General features: G+C 34.7%; 1 protein-coding gene across 1 annotated transcript in view; it reads right to left on the minus strand.

The window, feature by feature from the left end:
• The window catches only part of Vps13a (vacuolar protein sorting 13 homolog A), a 241,039-nt gene that overhangs the window by 193,368 nt on the left and 23,830 nt on the right, over positions 1-23,841 (minus strand). Inside the window, exons 6-17 of the mRNA XM_023722991.1 lie at positions 22,907-23,016; positions 22,213-22,272; positions 21,914-21,973; positions 21,539-21,619; positions 21,123-21,180; positions 16,881-17,008; positions 16,574-16,680; positions 15,296-15,467; positions 13,674-13,736; positions 10,899-11,037; positions 9,902-9,996; positions 9,417-9,559 (exon numbers count right to left, since the gene is read on the minus strand). Of these exons, the coding sequence (XP_023578759.1) occupies positions 9,417-9,559; positions 9,902-9,996; positions 10,899-11,037; positions 13,674-13,736; positions 15,296-15,467; positions 16,574-16,680; positions 16,881-17,008; positions 21,123-21,180; positions 21,539-21,619; positions 21,914-21,973; positions 22,213-22,272; positions 22,907-23,016 (1,216 nt within the window). The remainder of the gene's footprint in view (positions 1-9,416; positions 9,560-9,901; positions 9,997-10,898; positions 11,038-13,673; positions 13,737-15,295; positions 15,468-16,573; positions 16,681-16,880; positions 17,009-21,122; positions 21,181-21,538; positions 21,620-21,913; positions 21,974-22,212; positions 22,273-22,906; positions 23,017-23,841) is intronic.

Raw genomic sequence — 23,841 nt, forward strand, 5'->3', positions numbered from 1 at the left:
ATGGTGGCGCACACCAGTAATCCCAGCACTTGGGAGCCTAAAAACAGGAGAATCACTGAGTCTGATCTACAGAGTGAGGGCTGTAGACCTTGTCAAAAAAAAAAAAAAAAAAAAAAAAAAAAAAAAAGTATGAAATACATTCAAACAGAGATGCAGGAAATTAATTCCACTGGAAGCTGGCAATATCCCTTGACTGAAAATGAAGTTCGACTTTCTGACCTCGAAGACAGCAGGTACAACTAATGAACATGAAAGGAAAGATTTAAAACAAGGAAACCAGAAATAACAATTCAGTAGCTACAAGACAATGCTAAGAAAAATAATAAAAGAATAATAGGTGTCAATGAAGCTGTGAGAAACAGCACAGATGACACAAAGACTATCTGCACAAGTACTAGCAGAAAATTTTCCAAACATGACAAAAGAAGGTAACATACACATAAGTGAGGCATACAGAACTCCACACAGCCATAATCACAATAAACCTATACCTACACACATAACAATCAAGATCTCAGAAGTTTACCAAAGGATAGAATACTAAAAGTTGCTAGAGAAAAGAAACATATCAGCTACAATGGGAAGCCTATCAGAATCACGGCATTTTTCTCAACACAAACCATCAATTCAAGAGGAGCTTCAAATGAAATATTTCAGGTCCTGAAAGAAAATAACTTCCAACCCAGACTGATGGACCTTGCAAAACTACCAAATTTGAAGGTAAGATCCTTACATGACAAAGAACAATTGAAAAATTCATGATTACCAAACCAACCCTACCAAGAGTACTGACACATATTCTAGAAATAGATAGAAATGATCACAGCTTCAAGAACAACAAAAAGGAACCACCAAACAGACCAAGAAATTAAAAATGAGGGAAAAATGTGCATAACGTGTAGCAGAGAAATAACATGACTAAGATAAGCCAATACATATCAGTTATAATAATCGATGTAAATGGCCTCAACCAATCAAAAAAAATAAGACTATAAAAGTAGATTAAGAAACAAAATTCAACAATATTCTGCATGCAAGAAACACATTTAGCTCAAAAGGAAATTCACAGACTAAAAGTCAAAGGATGGAAAATAATTCTCCATGCTCAGGATACCAGAAAAAAAAAAGGGTGGCTATCCGGGTGGCTGACAATATCAACTTCATACCAAAAATCACCTAAAGAGATAAAGAAGGTCACTGCGTACTTGTTAAGGGAAAACTTCAAGAGGAAGAGATAACAGTTATAAATATATACCCCCAACGGAGAAGCACATACCTACTTAAGACAAATTTTAACAGACACAAAAAAATCAAATCAGTAATAATACAGTTGTAATGGAGGACTTTAACATGCCACTGTCACAAAGAGATAGATCAGGTAGGCAAAATCAGCAAAGATATAATAGAACTAAACCGAACTTGTGAAGAAATTGACTTCATAGACCTTTACAGTCTTTCACCAAGCAGTAACAGAATACACATTATTCTCAGCTGCACATGAGACATTCTCCAAAACAGCACACACATATACTAGCACACAGAGCACTCATAAGTAAATGTAAGGGAACTGAAATTATCACATGCATACTATCTGATCACACTGCAATAAAACTGTAAATTATAGACAAAAGGAACTACAAAAACCATAAACATATGGAAATTAAATAACAAGCTCCTAAACAACCAGTGGGTCCCAGATGAAATTAAAGAAGAACGTAAAAAAAAAGTTACAATCAAACAAAAATGCAGATACAACTTAACAAAATTTGTGGGATACACTGAAAATTGTCTTACAAGGAAAATTTATAGTGATAAATTTGCACATTAGGAAAACAGAATAGGCCCAAATAAATGATCTTATGCTGTACCTCAAGCTCTTAGAAAAAGAAGACCAAGTCAAGCCAAAAGCCCAAAGAAGGCATGAAATTACAGATTAGAGCAAAAATTAATGCATTGCAGATGAAGAAAAAAATACAAAGAATAAAAGAGTTGGTTCTTTGAAAGAATAAAATAGATAAACCCCTAGCCAACATAATCAAAAAAGAAAAAGAAAAAACCCAAAATCATTCAATAAAGAATAAAAAGGGTGAAATCACTACAGACCCTAGAGAAATTCAGAAGATTATCAACATCTACTTCCAAAATCTTTATTCTTACAGGATGGAAAACACAAGGCAATGTAGTTTCCTAGATACATGTGAAATGCCAAAGCTGAGTGAAGAAGACATATAAACTCTAAATAACCCAATAATGAGAAATGAAACTGAAAATGTAATCAAAAAAAAACCTACCAACAAAGAAAATCCCAAGTCCTAATAGAGTCACAGCACAACTCTGCAAGAAATTTCGAGAAGACTTAATGCCAACTTTTCTCAAACTCTTCAATGAAACTGAAAGGGAAGCAATTCTCCCAACATTCAAGGAGACAAGTATTGCTCTGATTCTAAAACCAGAGAAAGACCCAAACGAAAAAGAGAACTACAGGCCGATCTCTCTAATGAATAGATGCAAAAATCCTTATTAAACCCTAGCAAACAGAATGCAAAGTATCATTAAGAAGTTTGTACATCACAACCAAGTGGGATTCATTCCAGGAATGCAAGAAAGGTTCAACATACACAAATCCATAAATGTAATACACTGCAGCAATAGAACCAAGAACAAAAAAACATATGATCATCTCAACAGATGCAGAAAAAGCTTCTGACAAAGTCCAACACTCATTCATGATAAAAACTCCTACAGAGAACTGGAATAGATGGTCTATATTTTAACCTAATAAAAGCCATCTATGAGAAACCAACAGTCAACATCATAGGAAATGGACAAAAACTGAAGACCTTCACTTCAAAATCAAGAACAAGGCAAGGATGTTGAATGTCTCCACTCTTACTCAATATAGTTCTAGAAATGTCAGCTACAGCAATTAGGCAAGAAAAAAAAAAAAAAAAGAAAGAAGGATTGGAAAAGAAGTGAAACTATCATCATTTGCAGATGACATGATACCCTACATAGAGGACCCCAAAAACTCCAAGTGTCTTGTCGATTTAATCACCAAATTCAGCAATACAGCAGGATACAAAGTGAACACAAACATATTTGAGCACAAACAATGAACACACTGAGAGAGAAATTAGGGAAATCATACCTTTCACAATAACATACAAAAATTTTAAATACTTAGGTATCAATCTCACAAAGGAAGTAAGAGATTTATGCAGTGAAAATTATCTCTGAGAAAAAAGATTCAAGAGGATTTGAGAAAATGGAGAAATATTCCATGCTCCTGGATAGGAAGAACCAACACTGTGAAAATGGCCATACTCCCAAAATTGTTAGACAGATTTAATGCAATCTCAATTAAAATACCATTAGTATACTACACAGAGCTAGAGAAAACTTTCTTCAAATTCATTTGGAACCAGAAGAGACCAAGAATATCAAAAGCAATCTTGGGAAACAAAGGAAAGGCAGAGGTATCACAATCCCTGACCTGAAATTATACTATAAAGCTACTGTGATAAAGGGGCCAAACATGTTCACTGGAAGAAAGATAGGCTCTTTAATAAATGATGCTGGAAAAACTGGCTTTCCACATAAAAAAGGCTAAAACTAGACCCAAGCCTATCACCATGCACAAAGCTACAGTCAAAATGGATCAAAGATTTAAGTATTAAAACAGAAACACTAAAAAATAAATAAATAAAAACAGAAACACTGTATCTACTGGAGGAAAATGTAGGTAGAAATCTTAAAGACATAGGGGTAGGTAGAGGGTTCATGAACAAAACAAGACAGCACAGGAAATACTTCAAAGAATCAACAACTGGAATCGTATCTCTTATAAAACTTTCTGGCTTCAAAGCAAATCTCCAACAGAGTAAAAAGAAAACCCACAAACTGGAAAAACCTATATCCAACTGTCCCTGCAACAAAGACCTTCTATCTAGAACATATGAAGAATTTCTAAAAATCAGGCCCCCCAAGTTCAAAGACCCAATCCAAAGATGGGCATCTGAGATAAACATATACTTCTCAGAGGAAGAAATACAAATGGCAAATAAATATATGAAAAAATGTTCAACATCATTGGTCATTTGAGAAATACAAATTATAACAACACTGAGATTCCATCTCACTCCAGAAAGAATGGCTAACATCAAGAAACCAGCCAATTACAAATGCTGGAGAGGCTGTGGAATAAAACGAACTCCACTGTTGGTGGGAGCACAAACTGGTACAACCACTATGGAAATCAGTGTGAGGATTACTTAAAAAGCTAGGATAGGGGCCGGGGACATGGCTCAGTGGAATAAGCGCTTCCCTGGCAAGTGCAAGGGCCTGAGTTCAATCCCCGGTTTCACAAAAAAAAAAAACTAGGATTAGCGGTCCCATTCAAGCCAGCTATTCCCCTCCTATTTTTCAGAAGAACTAAAAACCTCCTAACCCAGTGACATATATGTACCCATGTTTATAGCAGTGCAATTTGTCGTACCTAAATCCTGGAAATACCCAAATGCCCATCAACTGAAGAATGGATAAAGAAGATGTGCTATTTTTCACAATGGGGTATTAGTCAGCTAAACACAGGATAAATTTGAGTCTTTTGTCTGTAAATGGATGCAACCAGAGACCATACTCTTAAGTGAAATAAATCAGACCTGCATTTGCAAACATTGTATTGTCTCCTTAATGTGAGAACCTGAAAGAGAAAATGGGATCTGAAGGGTACAATAGATACTGGGAAAAGGATATTATAAGATATCTAGTTTTTAATTAAGTTTATGGATACATTTTAGACATATATCACATTCATCATGGTAAATATATACCTATACATGATATATCTTGATCCTTTTCTCCTATTCCCCTCCCCTCTTTTGAACTCCTCTTCCTTTCCTTATTTACAAAAGCTTTGTCTCCATTTTTTCTTTTTCATCATTGTTCTCTTTTCCCTTCCTTCTTTCCTCTTCCTCCCTTTCTAATTCCCCTTCCCATCTGAAAATTTTCTTCCTTGAAACCATATTCTTAAGTAACATAAATTAGACCCATGTGTTAAAAGAGAAAATCAGAAATATAACAGTAAGTAAAACCTTACAATGATTTTAACAATGTTTTGTAAAAGTTACTATATCTTATATAGGCCTTACTTATAAAACTAAAACCTATTTCTGGTAAGGAGTAAATCAGTAATCATAAACTCCCAAAAAAATTTTCAGGAAAAACTGGCTTCACTGGTGAATTCTATAAATGATAAAGAAAAATTAGTAACAATCCTCCTCAAACTCTTCTAAATTTTAGAAGGACAAATACCTCTTAACTCATCCCTTGAAGTTAACATTATTCTGAACCAAAACCTGATGAAGACATAAAAAGAGTAAGAAAACTGGAACTTCGTGTCCCTCCTAAATACAAAAATCCCCTTAAATAACTAAATAAAACAAAATACCACCAGATGAATTCAACACCCTATTGAAAGAACTACATTCCACAACCAAACAGAATTTATCCCAGAAAGTCTAAGGCTAGATGAATTTAAGAAAAATGGGGAAATATATTAAAAGTACATAAGATCTCAATTGATCCTGAAAAGTATTTATTAACAAATCCAAAATGGCTAACAAAAGAGTATACACTTAAAAAAAAAAGAACTAGGAGCACAATAATCCTTACTTAACAAAAAAATGAACACTTAAGAAAAAGCATGCAAGGGTAGGGATGACAGTACACGCCTATAATCCAGACACAGGGAAGGCTGGGACAGGGAGATCAACACAAGTGTGACGCTATCATCATCATTTTGAACACGGTGAGTTCAAAGGCAGCCTGACCTACATAGTGAGATCCTGTCTCAAAAAACAAAAAGGAAAAGACTATAGCCAAAAGCATACTGAATGGCTTAAGGACTACCTTTCCCACTAGGATTAGAACAAAGGCAATGTACCTACTTCCACCACTGCTATTCAACCTAACACTGGAAGATTTAGCCAAAACAACTAGACAACTTGCATTAAAGGTATGCAAACTGGAAAAGGTTAATTCTAGTCATGTATGATTCTACATATTTTATTTGAAGTCATTAAAAAATCCGTAGAAACAATAGCTATCAAATATCAAAAGGACCATGCAGAAACAGAAAAGCTGATCTTCAAATTCATAAGGTTTTGCAAGAGACCTGGACAATCAAAAATACTGGACGTGAGAACAAAGCAGGAAGACATATAGTTCCCAATTTTATTTTTATTTATTTATTTATTTTTTTTTAAAGGAGAACTTTTTCCGGAGAGACTTTTATTTATTTTTTTAAACATTTATTTATTTATTTAGTGTGTGTGTGTGTGTGTGTGTGTGTGTGTGTGTGGCCAGCTCAGCCCACCAGGGAGGGGGCAGGGCTGGCTGGCATGTGGTGCTGGGGGATTGAACCATGGTCCCTGTGCTTTGCCAAGCTTGTTCCAAGTAGGTGCTTTAGACCACTGAGCCATCTCGCCAGCCCCTAGTTCCCAATTTTAAAATACACAGTACTAAAATTACAATAGTCAAAGCAATAAGATACTGGCACAACAACAGACTTTTTTGGGAGAGTCTTTTTGAGACAGGGTTTCACTATGCAGTTCAGGTTAGCCTTGCACTCACTTTGTAGGCCAGGCTGGCCTCAAACTGTCAGTGATCCTCCTGCCTCAGCCTCCAGAGTACTGGGACTATAGGTATGTGACACCACACCCAACTAACAACAGAAATATTGAAAGTCTAAGATGAAAGACGCTATAATTCAGAATCTGTAATTAGCACTACAGGGTGCCTTCCTGGTACACACAAGGCTTTAACTCATTTCTCTTCAGTACAAAGAAAATAGGAGCAAAAAGAAAGTAAGTCATAAATTGAAGTCCAAGTCATTCTGTATAAGGGTACAAAGAACACTCAATGGGGCAAGAAGTCTCTTGAACAAGTAGTGCTGGGACATGTGGATATCCACATGCAAATGTAAGTTGTGTCCATTCTTTATCTCATATTAAAAATTAACTCAAAGTAGATATTAAGTGTGTATATATATATATATATATATATATATGCAATAGAAATAAAAATTCTCAGAGGGAAATAATAAAGCAGATTTTTATCACCATGGGTTAGATGGACCATCTGAGAGATGACAACAATGTATAAGTAACAAAATATAAAAAACTGAACTGCATCAAAGTTAAAAACTGTTGTACATCCAAGATCATCACAGTGTGAAAAAAAGCTACAAGATGAAGTACAGGATCCAGAGTATAAAAAGAAAAATAAGCCAATTTTAAAAATGAAAGTAATGGGGGGCCGGGGAGATGGGTTAGTGGAATAAGCGCTTCCCTGGCAAGTGCAAGGGCCTGAGTTTAATCCCCGGTTCCACCAAAAAAAAAAAAAAGAAAGAAAGAAAGTAATAAAGGTATATACAAATTGCCAAGTAGGGTGTGGTGGTGAACATCAGCACTTGTGAGGCTGGAGCAGGAGGATCACTACAAGGTCGAGGCCAGCTTGAAATATAAATATAAATATATATAATTATTATTTTTTTTGAGAATCTTTCTCAAAAAATTCATTTTTCTGTTTTTTGTTTTTGCAGTACCAGAGATCAAACTCAGGACCTTGTGCTAGCCAGGCAAGCATTTATTCCACTGAGCTATCTCCCCGCTCAGAAATAAATAAATATATATATATAAATAATAATGGCCAAAATCCACATAAAAAGATACTCAATGTTATTAGTCATTAAGGATTCTCAATTAAAACAACAATAAAATACCACACTTCACAGTCACAAGGGTGGCTATAATTAAAAACAGAACAGTTATTAGAAAAGACATGAAAAACCTGAACCCACATATAGCACTACTTTAAGTGTAAACAGTGAGCCCTATTAATTATAGTTTGGTAGTTCTTCAAAAATTTAAAAATCAGTTATCTGTTGCAGCAATTCCACTCCCAGGTTCAAACTCGAAATAAGATTACCTAAATCCTTTCATATGAGTGTTCATCACAGCATACTGCACCATTGGCTAAAAGGTGCAAAGAATCAGAAAGCCCACTGATAGACAAATGAATAAATTTGTGGAATATTATTCAATCTTAAAAATCCATGAATTTGAATGCATATGTGTATAAATATGGATAACCTTGAAAATACTATGGTAAGTGAAATAAGTCCAGATACAAGGCATGTATTAATTTCATTTATATAAAATATCCACAATTTATAAATCTATAGAAAGAGATATTGGTGCTTTCCAAATATTGGTGTTTTCCAAAGACTAGGCAGAGGGGAAAGATTAAGCACAACTATTTAATGAGTATAGGGTTTCATTCTGCAGTGATATTTTGACTACACATGATTGGTGACTATACAAAAGAATATAATAAACTCCACTTTTTAAAAGGTTAATTTTACTCTAAAAGGCTGTTGAAAAGTTCTGAAATTAGTGATAGCTATACACCTTGTAAATAGATCAGTGTGAAACCAATACACAATAAAACTGTGAAAAAGAATTGTACACTTTAAAAGTATACCATTGGCAAGAGAGATAGCTCCGTGGTCTAATTACCTGACTGGCAAGCGTAAAGACCTGGGATAGACCCCTGGTACCACATGCTGTGCCGGAGCCAAGCTGTGCCAGTCACTGATGCTGGGCGAGGTGGCACATGCCTATAATCCTAGTGCTGGGGAGGCTGAGACAGAGGATCACTATGAATCTGAGCTATGTAGTGAGACCCTGCACCAAATAAATAAATAAATCTTTTTTTAAAAGTATGCTGTAGGTATGTGAATTAAATTTCAATAGTCTATCTTAAAAACAAGAGAAAAATACGTTTCCACATTAAAAATCACATTGTTAATTTTGTGTGTGTGGTATAGCTGGTGAGCATTTTTAGATTTTTCTCTATTGTCTTGTTTTAATGGCATGTAGTTTTCTATCGAAGATATATTACAAGACATTAAAAATTATTAATTCCAAAAGATACACAGTATATTACTGGGGAAAAAATGTGAACTGGTAAAACTACATGTAAGGGCTTATGAAATTACAGTATTCAAAACTGAAAGACCATAACCTAAACTTAAACCTCATAGTCAAATTTTATTTTAAAACACATGTACATCCTTATCCGCAATGATTGAGAAAATACGTATTTTTGAAAATTTTCAGTTTTTGCATTTTAGAATATATTTACATGCATGAGATAACAAAGTTTGTATTTCACATACACCTCATGTACAAAGCAGTATTTTTAGTGTGGCTGCATTCTGACTATGACCTCTCATGTAAGCTCAGGTGTGGAATTTTCATGAGAACAATCAAGAAGTTTCAGATTCTGGCACATTTTGGATTTCAGATTTTCAGATTAGAAATACTTATCTATAAAAGAAAACAAATTCTTACTTTATTGCTTGTGCTCCTGGTCTTTGCACAATCGAAGTACTAAATTCTTCTACTATAATGTCTATGAGCTCAGGTGTTTGGTGACTTTCTCTTAGAACAACCGACATACTTTTCAAGTGAATGAAAATCTTCATGGCTTCAAACTAGAGCATATCCAGAAGAATACAGTGAAAAAATATATATGTATAATATATAAATACAATATATAATTTTATGTGATAATCCATTTTTAAAAAACCCTACAACATACTTTTAAAGAATCAGCACTATAACACTAAAACAAACAACATAAAAACCCAGAATAACTTCTATTTAACTTTGGAAATTAAGATACATGTAATACTTATAGACCCAGCAAAGATCACAGAACAGGTAAGTAGTATATATGCCTGAAAAAAATTAAAACAGGCATATCTAACATTAAACTGGGGGAAAAATGTGAACTGGTAAGAACACATTAGTGTTATAAAGCAAGATCATCTTACTGTTTTTGGCAAAGTTGGATCAACTGCTGTTTCACTGTACCCAATGGCTTCATAGAGTAAAACTTTTTCTTCAGGTGTCAACATTTCTTCAAGAACTATAAATCATAAAGAACTGATTCAGATTCTTAGCCAACAATATAAAACCTTAACTGTCTTTATAAAGTAAATGTAAAGTTTACTTTCTTTTTCTATCACTTTTCAGAACCAGTGAATGCTAGATTAGTATTTGCAATTTTAGAAGTTACTCTCCAAGATCATAAACTACTAAACCTACAAATTTAGCAATCTAAATTTTTAAATGTTTGTATTAATCGGGAGCTCAAATAAGGGCTACCTGTACTGGGAAGTTAATGACAATGTACCAAGAAATAAAAACAGAATAGGCAGAGGTAGTATCATAGTTTCCTTCCAATTTACAGACAATAAAACAATTTTAGTGAATTTAACTAATTTTCCCAGGGCCATACTTCTACCAAGACAGATAGCTAGGATGTACATCTTCGTGCCAAAGCTATGACATTAAGCATTTAAGAACTAAAAATCTTTCCAAGAAACAATTTCAATTAAAATTTAAAATGGTGTTCAAGATTATGCAATCTTTACTGATCTATTACTATACAAAATGCATTCACTAAACATTCTGTATATAAAGCTCTTTTGTAAGCATTACTAAAATTTTTAAAAACTAACATATACACTTTAATTGCCTGTATGTAAATGTTACAGTGAAACCCATTGATTTCTACAAGTAATGTAACTAAGTAATTATAATTTTAAAAAGAATCAACCAATTAATCCACAGGAAAAAAGAAAGTTGCATCAAGCAACAAAAGAAAAAAATGAAGCAAAATAAACAAATTTTAGACCTAAAAAATTATTTAATAAACTTAATACCTCATTTATAAATACACATACACAATTACAGAGAAAGTTTTCTATAAAATTAAACTTCACACCTGATAGTTAACTACAGTTCTATAAAATGAAATGAACATACTTCCAGGTTTAACATCTGGTTGCTGTTTGGTCTGCTTGGTTTTTGATTCTGACCAAGTCCACAGCCAGTTAAACCACCCTTTCTTATCTTCTGGATCTTTTACTCCTTCTTTATAAATCCTGTGCCCAGCTTTCTTTACCTAAAATGATTAAATTTACACATAAATAACAAATTACCCTTTCTCAGAAATCAAAAGAACTTAGTACTTCATTGTATAAAAGAACCACACTTTATCCATTCATCAGTTAATGGACATTTGGGTTGTTTCCAAGATTTAGCTATTATAAACTGTGCCGCTATAAATATGCATGTGCACATACTGCTACGGTATGATGTGTTTAATTTTGGGAGGAAGAAGAGAAATAGCTGGATCAAATGTTAACTTCTAGATTTAGTTTTCGGAAGAGTCTCCATACTGATTTCCACAGTGGTTGCAACAGTTCACACTCCCACCAACAGTAGAGTTCCTATTTCCTCAGAGCCCCAACAGCATTTGTAAGGCTGATTTCTTGATAATAAGCCATTTTCCTGGAATTCAAATCTTAGCATTATTTTAATTTGCATCTCTCAATCAGTGATATTGAGTATTTTTACGTATTTGCCATTTTTACTTTACATGAGAAGTATCTACGCCTTTCAAAAGCTCACTTTTGAATTGGGTCTTTAAATTTAGGGAATCTGATTTTTTTTTTTTGAGGTGGTTTTTTTCTTTGGTGGTACCAGGGGTTGAACTCAGGACCTTGTGCTTGACCAGACAAGTGCTTATTCTACTGAGCTATCTCCCTGGACCCTTGAGGTCTTTATATATTCTAGACATTACTCCTTTGTCTGAGAACAGCTGCCAAAAAATTTTTCCAACACTGTGGATTACCTCTTCACTCTGTTGGTAGTTTCTCTTGCTGCACAAGTTTTTTAATAAAATATGATTCTAGTTGTTGATTCTTTGGGATAGTTCCTGTGCAATCACGATTTTGTTCACAATATCTTTGCCTTTACTAATGTCTTCAACAGTTTTACTTACTCTACCTTAAACAGATTTAATGTTTCTGTTTTAAAATTTAGATCTATGATCCATTTGAATTTTAGTGTAGTACATGGTGAAAAACATGGGTCTGGTTTTAATCTTCAACATGTAGAAAAAATTTTACCGGTATCATTTATTAAATACCTTCCCATTGAAAGTGTCTGGCTCACCGGGGAGATAGCTCAGTAGAATAAGTGCTTGCCTGGCAAGCGCAAGGGCCTGAGTTCAATCCCCGGTTCAAAAAAAAGGAAAAAAAGAAAGTGTCTGGCTCCTTTGTCAAAGATTAAGGTAGATGAGTATGTATGGACTTATTTTTGCAACTTCTAATCAGGACTGCTAATCCCATTGTTTGTTTTTACCAGTACTACCCTGTTTTTAATCACAATAGCCTTATAGCATAATGTGAAGTCAGGGAGTGTGATGCCACCTGCCTTGCCTTTGTTGCCCTGAACCGCCTATAGTATTCTAGGTCTCTTCTGGTTCTAATTAGTTTTTTAATCATGTGAGATATGCTTTTATGTAATGGAGTATTAGTTAACCATAAAGAAGGATGCACACAACACATTTCTAGGTAAACAGCTGCATCTTGAGACCAAACTCTTCAGTGAAATAAAGTGGACACACGTGTAAAACAACTCATTGCTTCTATGGTATGAGAAACCCAAAGTATAAATAAGGAGCAAACATGTAATGGATGTTGTGACCTAGAAGCAAACGTTCAAATGGAAAAGGTGACTAGGGAAAAGGGAGTGGGAATGAAGAATGTTGAAGACATTAGAAAGAAGAATTTTAAAAAAAGAAAAGAATGATGGCAAAATAAGGAAAAATGGAAACAAAGCTTTTGTAAATAGGAGGGAAAGAGGGATCACAAAGGAGTAAGGGAAAGGGGGAAAAGAATCATGTTTTACCATGTACAGGTCCAAATTCCCTATGATTAATGTGATTATTATGTATCCCTAAAATATATCAATAAACTTAATTTTAAAAAAACTACAAGTGTTTCCAAAATGTACCCACCTAAGTGAGTGAACCTAAACAACATAAACAGCTGAACACAGTAACTGCAACTTCAGTCAAAAGAATTTCAGATTGCCACATAGTTCTCCTCACTGTCTTACAAGACACAGTAATGTGTAGAGAAAATACCTACGTTTTCAATAACACATGAACTATGAATATATGGTACGCCCAATAATTACTAAAAATTTTTTCTATAAAATCTTGTCTAGGGCCGGCAGTATAGCTCAGCAGACTAAGCGCTTGCTTAGGTGAGTGCAAGAACCAGGGTTTGATTCCTGGAATCACACACCGCGCCAGCCCCACTCCCAGGCACACTAAGCTGGCGATGGAGTCCAGGCGTGGTGGCATACACCTGTAATCCTAGCACTAGGGATGCAGCAATCAGGAGGATCACTATAAATCCGACCTCAATAGTAAGATACTACACACACACACACACACACACACACACACACAAACTTGCCTAATTTAAATCAATCTGGCAAAAATTAACTCAAATTTTCTTATAATGCACAAAACTAAATTTGAACCCTTTTAAAGGAAACAGCATTTTACAGCATGATATTGATAACATCACATTTGTCATACAATTTCAATTTATTCTTTTTTTTTTTTTTTTTGGCAGAACCAGAGATTGAACTCAGGCCCTTGCCAGGGAAGTGCTTATTCCACTGAGCCATCTCCCTGGCCCCTAAATTTATTCTTAATAGCTGATGATAATCTGAAATTACCTCAACTTCTGCCTGTTGTCTAGCTATAGTTATATTAAAGACATCCAGTGTTTTCTCCAATTCCTGAAAATATAAATGAAAATGTTAATTTCACATAATTATATGTATACAATGTATCAAATTTCTGTACTAAAGAAAATAGGATACAAAGCAGAAGACAACATCCAATCAACATCAGATATACATGTTAAATTCTGAAAGACAGTATCTATATAATCAGCATAAAAATTAGTAGAACAGAGTGGCATTTTAAACAAAGAAACTATACCTGTCACACATACAAGAGTTACAACTATAAACAGAGTTACAACCACATAGGGAAAGGCATTATACATGCATTGTAAAATAACTTGTACTGGAGTTTTAACTACAAATAATCAGTGTCATTTTAACCTAAAAACATAACTATATATTCCTCATAGCATGTGTACAGTTGAGCTGTCATCATTAGTATATTCCAAGTAGGACTAGACAGAAAGATGTAAGACTTGTTTTTAACTTACTCACTTTTCAAAGATGTTTGGGCTATTGACATAAACTGAGATAAGGTAAGTCTTTCATTACACCTACCCAACTTCAAGTTTTATGGGCAAATCAGTTCTTACTAGTAACTGGAAATCTGTCCTAGATTCAGAATGGTTATATTAATTTCAAAAAAATAACTACCCTCTGTCTAAACAAGATTTAACCCATCTGGTAAAATAGTCCCTTTTAAAATACACCATAAGGGGCCAGCCAAATATCTCAGAGGATTAAAGCACCTGCAAGCGGACTCAAGAGCTGGGGATTTGATTCCAGGGCCTGCCCTGCCGGCCCCACCCCCTGGGTGTGCTGAGATGGCAATTGAGACTGGGTGTCGTGAGGACCGCCTATAATCCCAACTCTTAGAAGGCTGTAAACAGGTGGATCACTAAGAGTCCAATCTAGTAGTGAGACCCTGAACACCCTGTAGACCCTTCCCTAAAATAAAAATTAAAAAAATACACCATGATGCTAAAAGATAAGACTAATGCAAGAATAATACCTCAAGACAGATAATTAAATACAAAGTTGCAAGAGATAGCACAAGAATTAAGACAAAAAATCTACTTAGGAGCACAAAGTTCAGGGAAGTTTATGCAAGAGACAAGATGTAAGCATAGGAAAGTTCATACAACAGATGGAACTTAAACAGAACTTTAGGGACCAGGAAAACTGAAATAGCAGAAAGACAAGACATATTTTAGCATACTCACATTTATAACTAATACTGTATACACAGAAGACAGAAAACTTAATATACAGTCACACAATAATAGCAGAAATTGGCTGGTACCAGAAAATTTACAGGTCTGAAATCAAGAGAGAAACTTGGAAAGAAGGTAGTGAACACTTTTTAGGCTTTAAGGTTAAGAATGATATAAAATGAAGCTTCAAGTTTGTATGCGCATGAACCCAAATTCCTCAAGATGGAAAATTACTAAATTTTAAGAGTTAACAGAATTTCAACAGAACTTTATTAAATGAGTAAATAAGAGCCCAAAAAAGTCTAAATAAAAAAAAGCATGGTCAGTAAAAATTACAATAATGATTACTCAATAAAGTAATACAGTACAAAATAATCATAGTTCTTTAATGCTAACCTCCAAAGACATGAGAATTTCACCAGATGGCTTCTTACTTGTTAGTTTTTTTTTATAAAATTCTTTATACTGCTTCATTTTTTGTCTATGTTCGCTAATATGTTTCCATGACCACATTCGTAATTTGGGGCAAACATCTACTTCAAGAACACCATGTACAGCATAACCCCACCTAATTTCAAAAAAAAAAAAAAAAAAAATAAGAAGAACTTAACATTCTCAGACCAACCTTATGAACCCTAAACGTATGCATAACCATTCAGAGACCAGGAAAATCATGTATTATATGAACACGTACTCTTCCCTACCCCTGCTTATATAAACAATCCATTATTAACTTTACTTGTTTCCAAAGTGAAAATAAGCAAAAAATAAGCAATTTTGTGTAGAAAAGTATAACTCTATACAAGAACTATAAAGGCTTTTTTGCACATTACTCATTTAAGTAGAAAAAATTCAACTGATGAGTAATTTCAACTTCAAGTAACTAGAAAAGAGCTTAAAAACAGAAATAATTAATTTATAGGCTCCTATAACTTTGTCAGATTTTAAAATAGAAGTTTAGTACTAAAGCATTAATGAATTGATAAAAAAGTGTGGAGGAAGAGGACAAATGGGGTGAGAAGGAGAGAAAATGATGAAAGTCCTGGAAAATAAACCAAAATATTGGTTAACAGTTGGAAAAAGACTGATCCTCGACTGAGGAAAAGGACTGATCCTCGTTACAAATTGTTAGGAAGAATCCCTTGAGTCAATTTTCATTGCAGTAAGCAAAAGTAGTTCTATACATTGCTAGCCACAAATTACTTACCCTGCCTCAGACCATAAAAAGTGTATCTAGTATGATTTAGACAAAAATGTACCCCAAAAGTCTCACATGGATGGAAAGTGACCTGGAAAGGAATGCTCTTCCGTCCTGCCTCTGTTGTCTGCTTCCTTCCTGGCTTTTCTCTGCCACACCCCTGCACCATGCCGTTTCTGCCTTGGAGCCAGTAAACTACAGACTGAACCCACCAGAACATGTGAGCCAAACCTAACCTCCCCACTTCCTTTAAGCTGTGGGCAGCAAGCATTTTGTCTCAGTGACAAAACGTTGTTAAACAGTATCCTAAAAATTTATTAAACTTATTTTTATGTCCTAACCTTTGAAAGTAAAAACATGGCCAGGGAGATAGCTTAGTAGAATAAGCATTTCCCTGGCAAGAACAAGGCCAAGTTCAATCCCCGGTACCACACACACAGACACACAAAAAAAGTAAAAACCTTAAGGCATTTTACCATTCCTTGGCGTGATAGTGAAGAGGCACATCAGGTCTGAACTTCCTGTATGGCAGATTTTGTTTCATCATGTCAATTGACTCAAGAAGCTCCACAACACTGAAATACTAAAGAATGGAAAAATTAAAGCTCTTAAATACTTCAAACTTTCTGCTTAATTGTTAAAGGAAAAAAATTTAATTATCAACTTTAAAGGAAGTGTTACCAATGAATTTTAGAAAAATACTTAAAATCTTACTTTTACTTAAATTTTAATTTAAAAATTTTTAAATTCATCAAATTTTAAATTTCATAAAAACAGAATCACCTGTGGCTTATTAAATTCAATTGCTATGTTATGTAACTCAACTTCCAAGTTTATTTTAGGGTCAGAAAAGTCAAAATCTGATCGGCGATTCATCTGGAGCTTGGCATTAGCAGATATAGGACGAAATACTGAAAAATAACAAAGTGAAATATTAAAGCTATATTTTAAGTCTCAAAGGCACTAAAGGAATCAAGCTACAAACACTGATTTCCATTTCTTTTATGCCCTCTCCTGTTTCCCAATGTCCACGCTGCCATGGTTTGGTGAGATAAACTGTTCCTTATTAGTGCAGATGGTTCTTTTATCTTTTCATACTTGTAATTCTCATTGTGTTTTGCAAGTAAAATTAAAGGGTAACTGAACTCCTTAAAACACCTATTTAACACTTAAACACAAGAACATTCTCTTTAAAAGGGAAAAAAAAATCCCATAAAATGGTTTTAATAAAAATACACTGTTTGGGGCCGGGGAGATGCCTCAGTGGAGTAAGTGCTTCCCTGGCAAGTGCAAGGGGCTGAGTTCAATCCCCGATTCTGGAAAAAAATACACTGTTTGAGAGAATACTAGAAATGCTGAGGAAGCTTATAATTTGTCTCCATTTTATAATGAAATTATTTGTAAATTGAATTCCTCTTGTGTCTACCTATTGCTCCTTTCCATTTCTAATAAAAGGAGAGACTGTGTCCAGGACTGCCCGGTCAGCTCAACAGATATGCTCCACAGAGGAAGTAATAGACTCTAGATAAAAATTAAATATTAAATTATAAGCTAATTTGTGTACAAATGTTATGTGTTCATTTTAATTATCTCAAAGAACTAGCACTTAATTTTAATACTTTATTCAAAAATATTTATCCGAATATAATCATTGATCTGTCTCCTTTTCTCTACCCTTCACCTCTGTTTCACATCCTGAATTCTAACCCTACTCGGCTAAACAGCCATTATCACTTTCTTCTTACTGTTTTGAAGACCTATATTTTTAGTTTATTTTTGGTTTTTTTTGTACAGTCTCACTACACAGCTTGAACTCATAGGGTCCTCCAGTTTTTAGTGTCCCCAGCACTGGAATTACAGGTGTGTACCACACGTGGATTCGGTCACCAACTCAGCGCACCTGGGAGCAGGGCCAGCACAGCATCTGGTACCGGGGATCGAACCCCAGTCCCTGCGCTTGCCCAAGCAGGCACTTAGTCCACTGATAGTTTGGATAGTTTATTTTTTAACTGAGACAGAAACACAAATATTGTATCTACACCAATGGGGTATCATGTACTCTTCTGATACATATATACATCATATAATGTTTATAACAGGTCAAACATATCTATCTCTTGAAACATTCATCATTTCTTTATGGTACAATTCTTTAAATCCTTTTTTCTTGTAAAATGTACAACATGGGCCAGCAAGATAGCTCAGCAGTCTAAAGCGCCTGCTTAGGCAAGCACTCAGGGACCACGGTTTGATCCCCAACACCACATGCCACGTTAGCCCTGCCCCCAAGGGCTGAGCCAGTCACAAAATAATAAATGAAATGTACAACACAATATGATCATGAATGGTAAACCCACTGTATAATATCGTACCAGAACTTCTTGCTCCTAACTGTAATTTAGCATCCATCCATCAACTTTCCTTCATCCCTCCCCCAACCTTAATCTCTTACATCACTTGGTACTTTAATCATCTTGTGTTTGTCTTTAAGTCCTTTGCGCTTTTCATTTTGCCAACATTTGATCAGCTAGACCCACTTACCCCTCACATGTACCTAGAAACTAAATGTGGCTGGAAAACAAACTATCAACCACACTGTTGGATCCTGCATTAATGTAAATCTTCAGTAAGTCTTTAATGCTGGTAAGCACCAATACAACATTTCTTTAGTCCAAGACTGACCAAATCCATACCACAGCCTACTATTGTATGGTCTTTTAGCCAGGAATGATTTGTATATGTACTTTTAAAGGTTTAAAAAAATGAATATGTATCAGAAGCTGTAATATTTAACATATATGCCCAACCCCTACACTAGCCAAATGACTTTCAAAATTATACATCGGATTCACCTGGACAGCTTGTTAAAATATCAAATGCTTTGCATTTCACATTGTTATGGTTTGTGTCTAGGTGTCCCCCCCAAAGCCTCATGCAGTCTTGGGGCAGCTTCTGGAGTTCATGATTAATTACAGTTGGTGTGGATGCTGCACCTATCCTGGGGCAGGTAATCTGCATTACAATGTAAGGTGGGAAGAGAAGCTAGCTGCTTGAGCTGCTGCTACCTCTCCTTTGTGCTCTTCCTCTTTGCCACCATCATGAAAGGTTGCTTTCTGCCATGTGCCACTTTGCCTTGGAGCCAGCTGAGTATGGACTGAAATCTCCAGTAACTGTGAGCTAAATAAACCTTTCCTTCCTTCTAGTGTCGCATATTTGTCCCAGCAATGAGAGAAGAGTAACTAAGACACACATGTCCCAATAAATTCTAATTTAGATGCCCTAGGATAAGCCCTAAAAATGCACATTTCTAAGTTTCACAAGTGATGCTACTAGTTGGACCCATATTTTAGGAACAACACCTTAGTTGATTCATTCCACTTGCTCTTACATGTCTATCAATAAACTCTTCAAAAAACCTTCAACCCCTGAGGTTAAAATAAACAAACTCAGAAGGGAAATTCCATGAACTTCTATTGCCATATCTACTTAGCTGGGCAATACTAGGACTGTTATAACTGAACTGTGTCTTATAGATGAACTGACCATGCTCCTATCTGCAGTAAAACTCTCCACCTGTACACTACACATCTATCACTTTTCACCTGCACTGTTCCAGAAATTTTCCCGTCTCTCCAGAATCATTAATTTTTCATGTTGTATTGGATCATTCCCAGATGAGCCTATAAATATATTGTCATTTCTTACATTAAATACAAAGGTAGGAAGAGAAAAACAGAAACTCATTTTCAGACCCCTTTCCTTCCCTAGTAAATTCCCAATTATCAATTTATTGTCTCTGAGCTCCAAATTCACTGTGTATTATCTGCTATGAAAAACACTTTCAGGCCCTTTATATACTTTTTCTTATACCAGCTAGCATAACATTAAACTTTACAATACAAAACACTATAAAGATGCCATAAGAGAGAAGAGTTACACTGCTTGTTTCCAACATACTCATCCAACAAGCCTCTGCAGAGGCATAGCTCTCTAACAGCCTACTCAGAAAGTTCTGCAGTGAAATACACACAACGAGACACCACTCCATGAGGTTCAGTAAGGGAAGAATTTCCAAAATATTACACAAGATGACTTTCCAGCAAGTTTTGTGGTACTGTCCTAGATTTTCCCACCAGTGAATCAAGACTGTCTTCTCCAACCAGGTCTAGATCTCAGGCTGAGGGAAGGGGCTTTCTTCTTTAGGTGTTTCATCTTAAACCAAAGGTAGGGGTTGTTCCTTTTTCTTAGTATTCCCATACTCTTTAGCATTTTTTTCTTTTTAATAGCCATTGACCTTTTACTGTAATTCCCTCTCATTGTTAAAAATTCTTTGCATTAATCATTTGCTGTTCAAATTACTATGCAATTCTTTTCCCTCAATGGACTATAACATAGCATAAAATGACTACAGAACAAGAGAAGTCAAACCTAAAGTAATAAACTTGAGAATCATCAATACTCACAACAAATAACTTATCTGTTCATTTCCTAAAAGAAAATGAAACTGAATTTTTTAAAAATGAAAATAACACTTTTAAGAGTGAGCACAAGATGCCTGGGAGTATGGTACATGCCTATAATCCCAGCTCTCCAAAGGTTAAGGAAGGAGCACTGATGCAAGTTCAAGGCCAACCTGTCCTACATAGTGAGTTCAGGATCAGCCTGAACTACACAGCAAGACTGTTTCAAAAAACAAGTAAGATACAACAAAAAAGTAAGTCCAAGAGGTAAGGGTGTGCAGTTCAAACATACAGCATTCACCTAGAATGCATGAGGTCCTGGGTTCCTCAGTAACACTCTCTCAACTTTCTCCCTTCTCTCCCCTCCCCTCCTCTCCTCTCTCTCTCCCTCTCTCTCTCTCTGTCTGCCTAATAAAAACATTTCTCACCCATAGCTTTGAAATATAGCCAAATGCTCCCCCACAATAACCTACACAATAAAGGTCAAAGTATTATCAACAATGTCAGTGTAAACTTTATATTGATTACTTCTAATCAAATCCCTTATTTTATAGAACATACTTACCAAAATCATAACCTCTTGGAACTATATTTTCATTGACAATGCCATTCTTTAAGCTGTACTATTAAAAGAAAAGTTACTTTTATTTACATTCATGTCAATATATCTTTATTCTACAAAATTCTATTAACTGTAAGATGCTCAAAAGCCATTTTTAAAAAATTAACTCAAACAAGAGAACTTAGCTATGGCAATACATTAAAGGTATTAAACATTATATTAAACTGTAACAAAAGAATATTCAGGCACCTATTAAGGTGTGTTTGTACATATGCATGCATTGTACAATTCACCATTTCCATAAATACTAATGAATTTTGCCTAGAAAATAATGACTTATATTTAGATTACTGACAATGATTTATACCTTTCACAAAATACAACACCAATATATACATATATATATCAATAGAACTTACCAATGATTCATCATAATCATAAAGATAAAACATCGGAGAATTCACATTCCAATAGGCAAAAAGGTTATCCAATCGAATTAACTGAAAATAAATCGAGTTTATTATATATCTCATTTTCTTTGAAGCTTTTTTTTTTTTTTTTGCAGAACCGGGGATTGAGCTCAGGCCCTTGCACTTGCCAGGGAAGTGCTTATTCCACTGAGCCACCTCCCCAGCCCCTCTTTGAAGCATTTTTAACACACACTATTTTCAGAAGTCTCAAGTAAGTGACCCATACCATTTCAACAAATGAACACAACTCACAAAAATTTGTATCTATGCATATGGTACCATTTGTCTTTCTTTTTTTCATCAAGTCTAGGGTATTTATTTTACCTTACGAACTAATTTCTCAGTTTCATCATGTAAACATGGAACCCAGTTTTGATCAGTTGTCTGAAAAGCAAAAAAAGAACAGCAGTAAAAAGATCATTACATTTAAAAGGCTAGTGGAAATCCAATTTCTTACGTACGTAAATGTATGGTACTACTAACAATATCCTAAGACAATTTCCTATGAAATGTCTTTGAAAACATATCATCCGGTAAGTAATCACAAAAACTTCTTTGCTCTCAAAGAACTCACTAGTGGTAAAAACAAAAAAACAAGTAATTGCATAAATTTCATAAAATACCTGCATGCTGAGATTTTGAAGGGAAACACCAAATGACAGTGGTTTGTCTCGATTTGTAATCTAAGTGGAAAAGAGTAAATATTATTCCGATTTTTTTAGAGTCTGGACAAAATTCACTTTATAGAAAACCTTAACTTGGTAGGAAATACCCTATTTCAAAGAGTCAAAAAGTTTCTTTTTCTTTTTCTCTTTTTCATGTGGCCCCACCCCCCTATTTTTCAAGTAACTTTTGTTCCTATATTTTTCCTGAAACAAATTGAAATACTCAATGTTATTAGTGTTGTATCATATTACTATAGTTTTAGTTTATATGGCTATAAAAAAGACACTCAATACTTAAAGTAAATAATTATGTGTTTAAGAGAACAATGAACTATTTAATGTCAAACAGGTCTAGCTCTACCAATTCATACACCTTTGCTCTTCCCAGGAGGTAAAATAGTATATTTAAAAATATATAATTTAAATTTATAAATCCCAAGGCATCTTCCTTTCTGATCTGAAGTTTATACAAAGTATAACTAAGGACTTGCCACTAAGGACTAAAAATCACAATTTGCAAGTATGAAAGAGAAAAATCATGTCATCTCTCCCCCTATCTCCCAGCAATCTAACTGGCTGACCATTACAAAGTGTGGCAAATAAACTGTAAAATAATGTATAAATGCATATATTTTTAAAATCACATACTTACATCATCTTCATAACGGATATGAATGTTGGAAATTTTCACTTGAAGATTTTTTATGATCTGAGTGACTAGTTTTTCTGCAAAAGTGTCTTGCTTCTCATCCGGATGGTGTTCTACAATTGTAAATATGCTTTTTAACTTCAATGAAATATATACATCCTACAATATCCATATATTAAAGTAACATATTCCCTTGTTAAAAACAAATCTATAATTTTTTTTTCTTTTTGCAGTACCAGGGATTGAACTCAGGACCTTGTACTAGCCAGGTAACTGCCTATTCTACTGAGGTATCTCCCTGGCCCCTCAATTTTTTTTTTTCCAGAACCAGGGATTGAACTCAGGCCCTTGCACTTACCAGGCAAGTGCTTATTCTACTGAGCTATCTCCTCGGCCCCCGTATTTTAAATAGAATTATTAATAGCCTATTTTCTTAACTCTTTCATACCAAAAGACTTTCAAAAGTAACTGCATGCAGCAATTTTTCAAAAGCTAGCTTCTTGTTCAAAAAGAGTAATGCCATTATGTAAAATTTATGACACTAAATTTTATAATTAATCTATTAACTGCCTAAGTATACAGACATGCGAAATAATGAATATTAAGAATTACAATAGGCATATATAAAAGCCAGTAAGATCAACAAGGCAAGAATTTCCCATAAAAATTAATGCCTACCATTGTAAGTTACTTGTGCTCAAATGTACGTTATTTCAGTATAGTATACTCCTCCCTCCATGATACAAAATACGAAATTAGTTTCCTGTCTCTTCTCCAGAAATGATGAAAAAATCATGTTCCATTTTTAAGAAAACGATACTTTCAACATTTTCCAGTTGAACAGAAATAAAGGATCAGACAGTCCCAGCATGCTACATAGGAGCCACATGGTCAGTGCCCTGGTGGAATGCTCCTTTGGGGATAGCAGGGAAACTGAG

This window comes from Octodon degus, unplaced genomic scaffold (genome assembly GCF_000260255.1).
Source record: "Octodon degus isolate 3935 unplaced genomic scaffold, OctDeg1.0 scaffold00095, whole genome shotgun sequence".
In the NCBI taxonomy this organism is placed as follows: Eukaryota; Metazoa; Chordata; class Mammalia; order Rodentia; family Octodontidae; genus Octodon; species Octodon degus.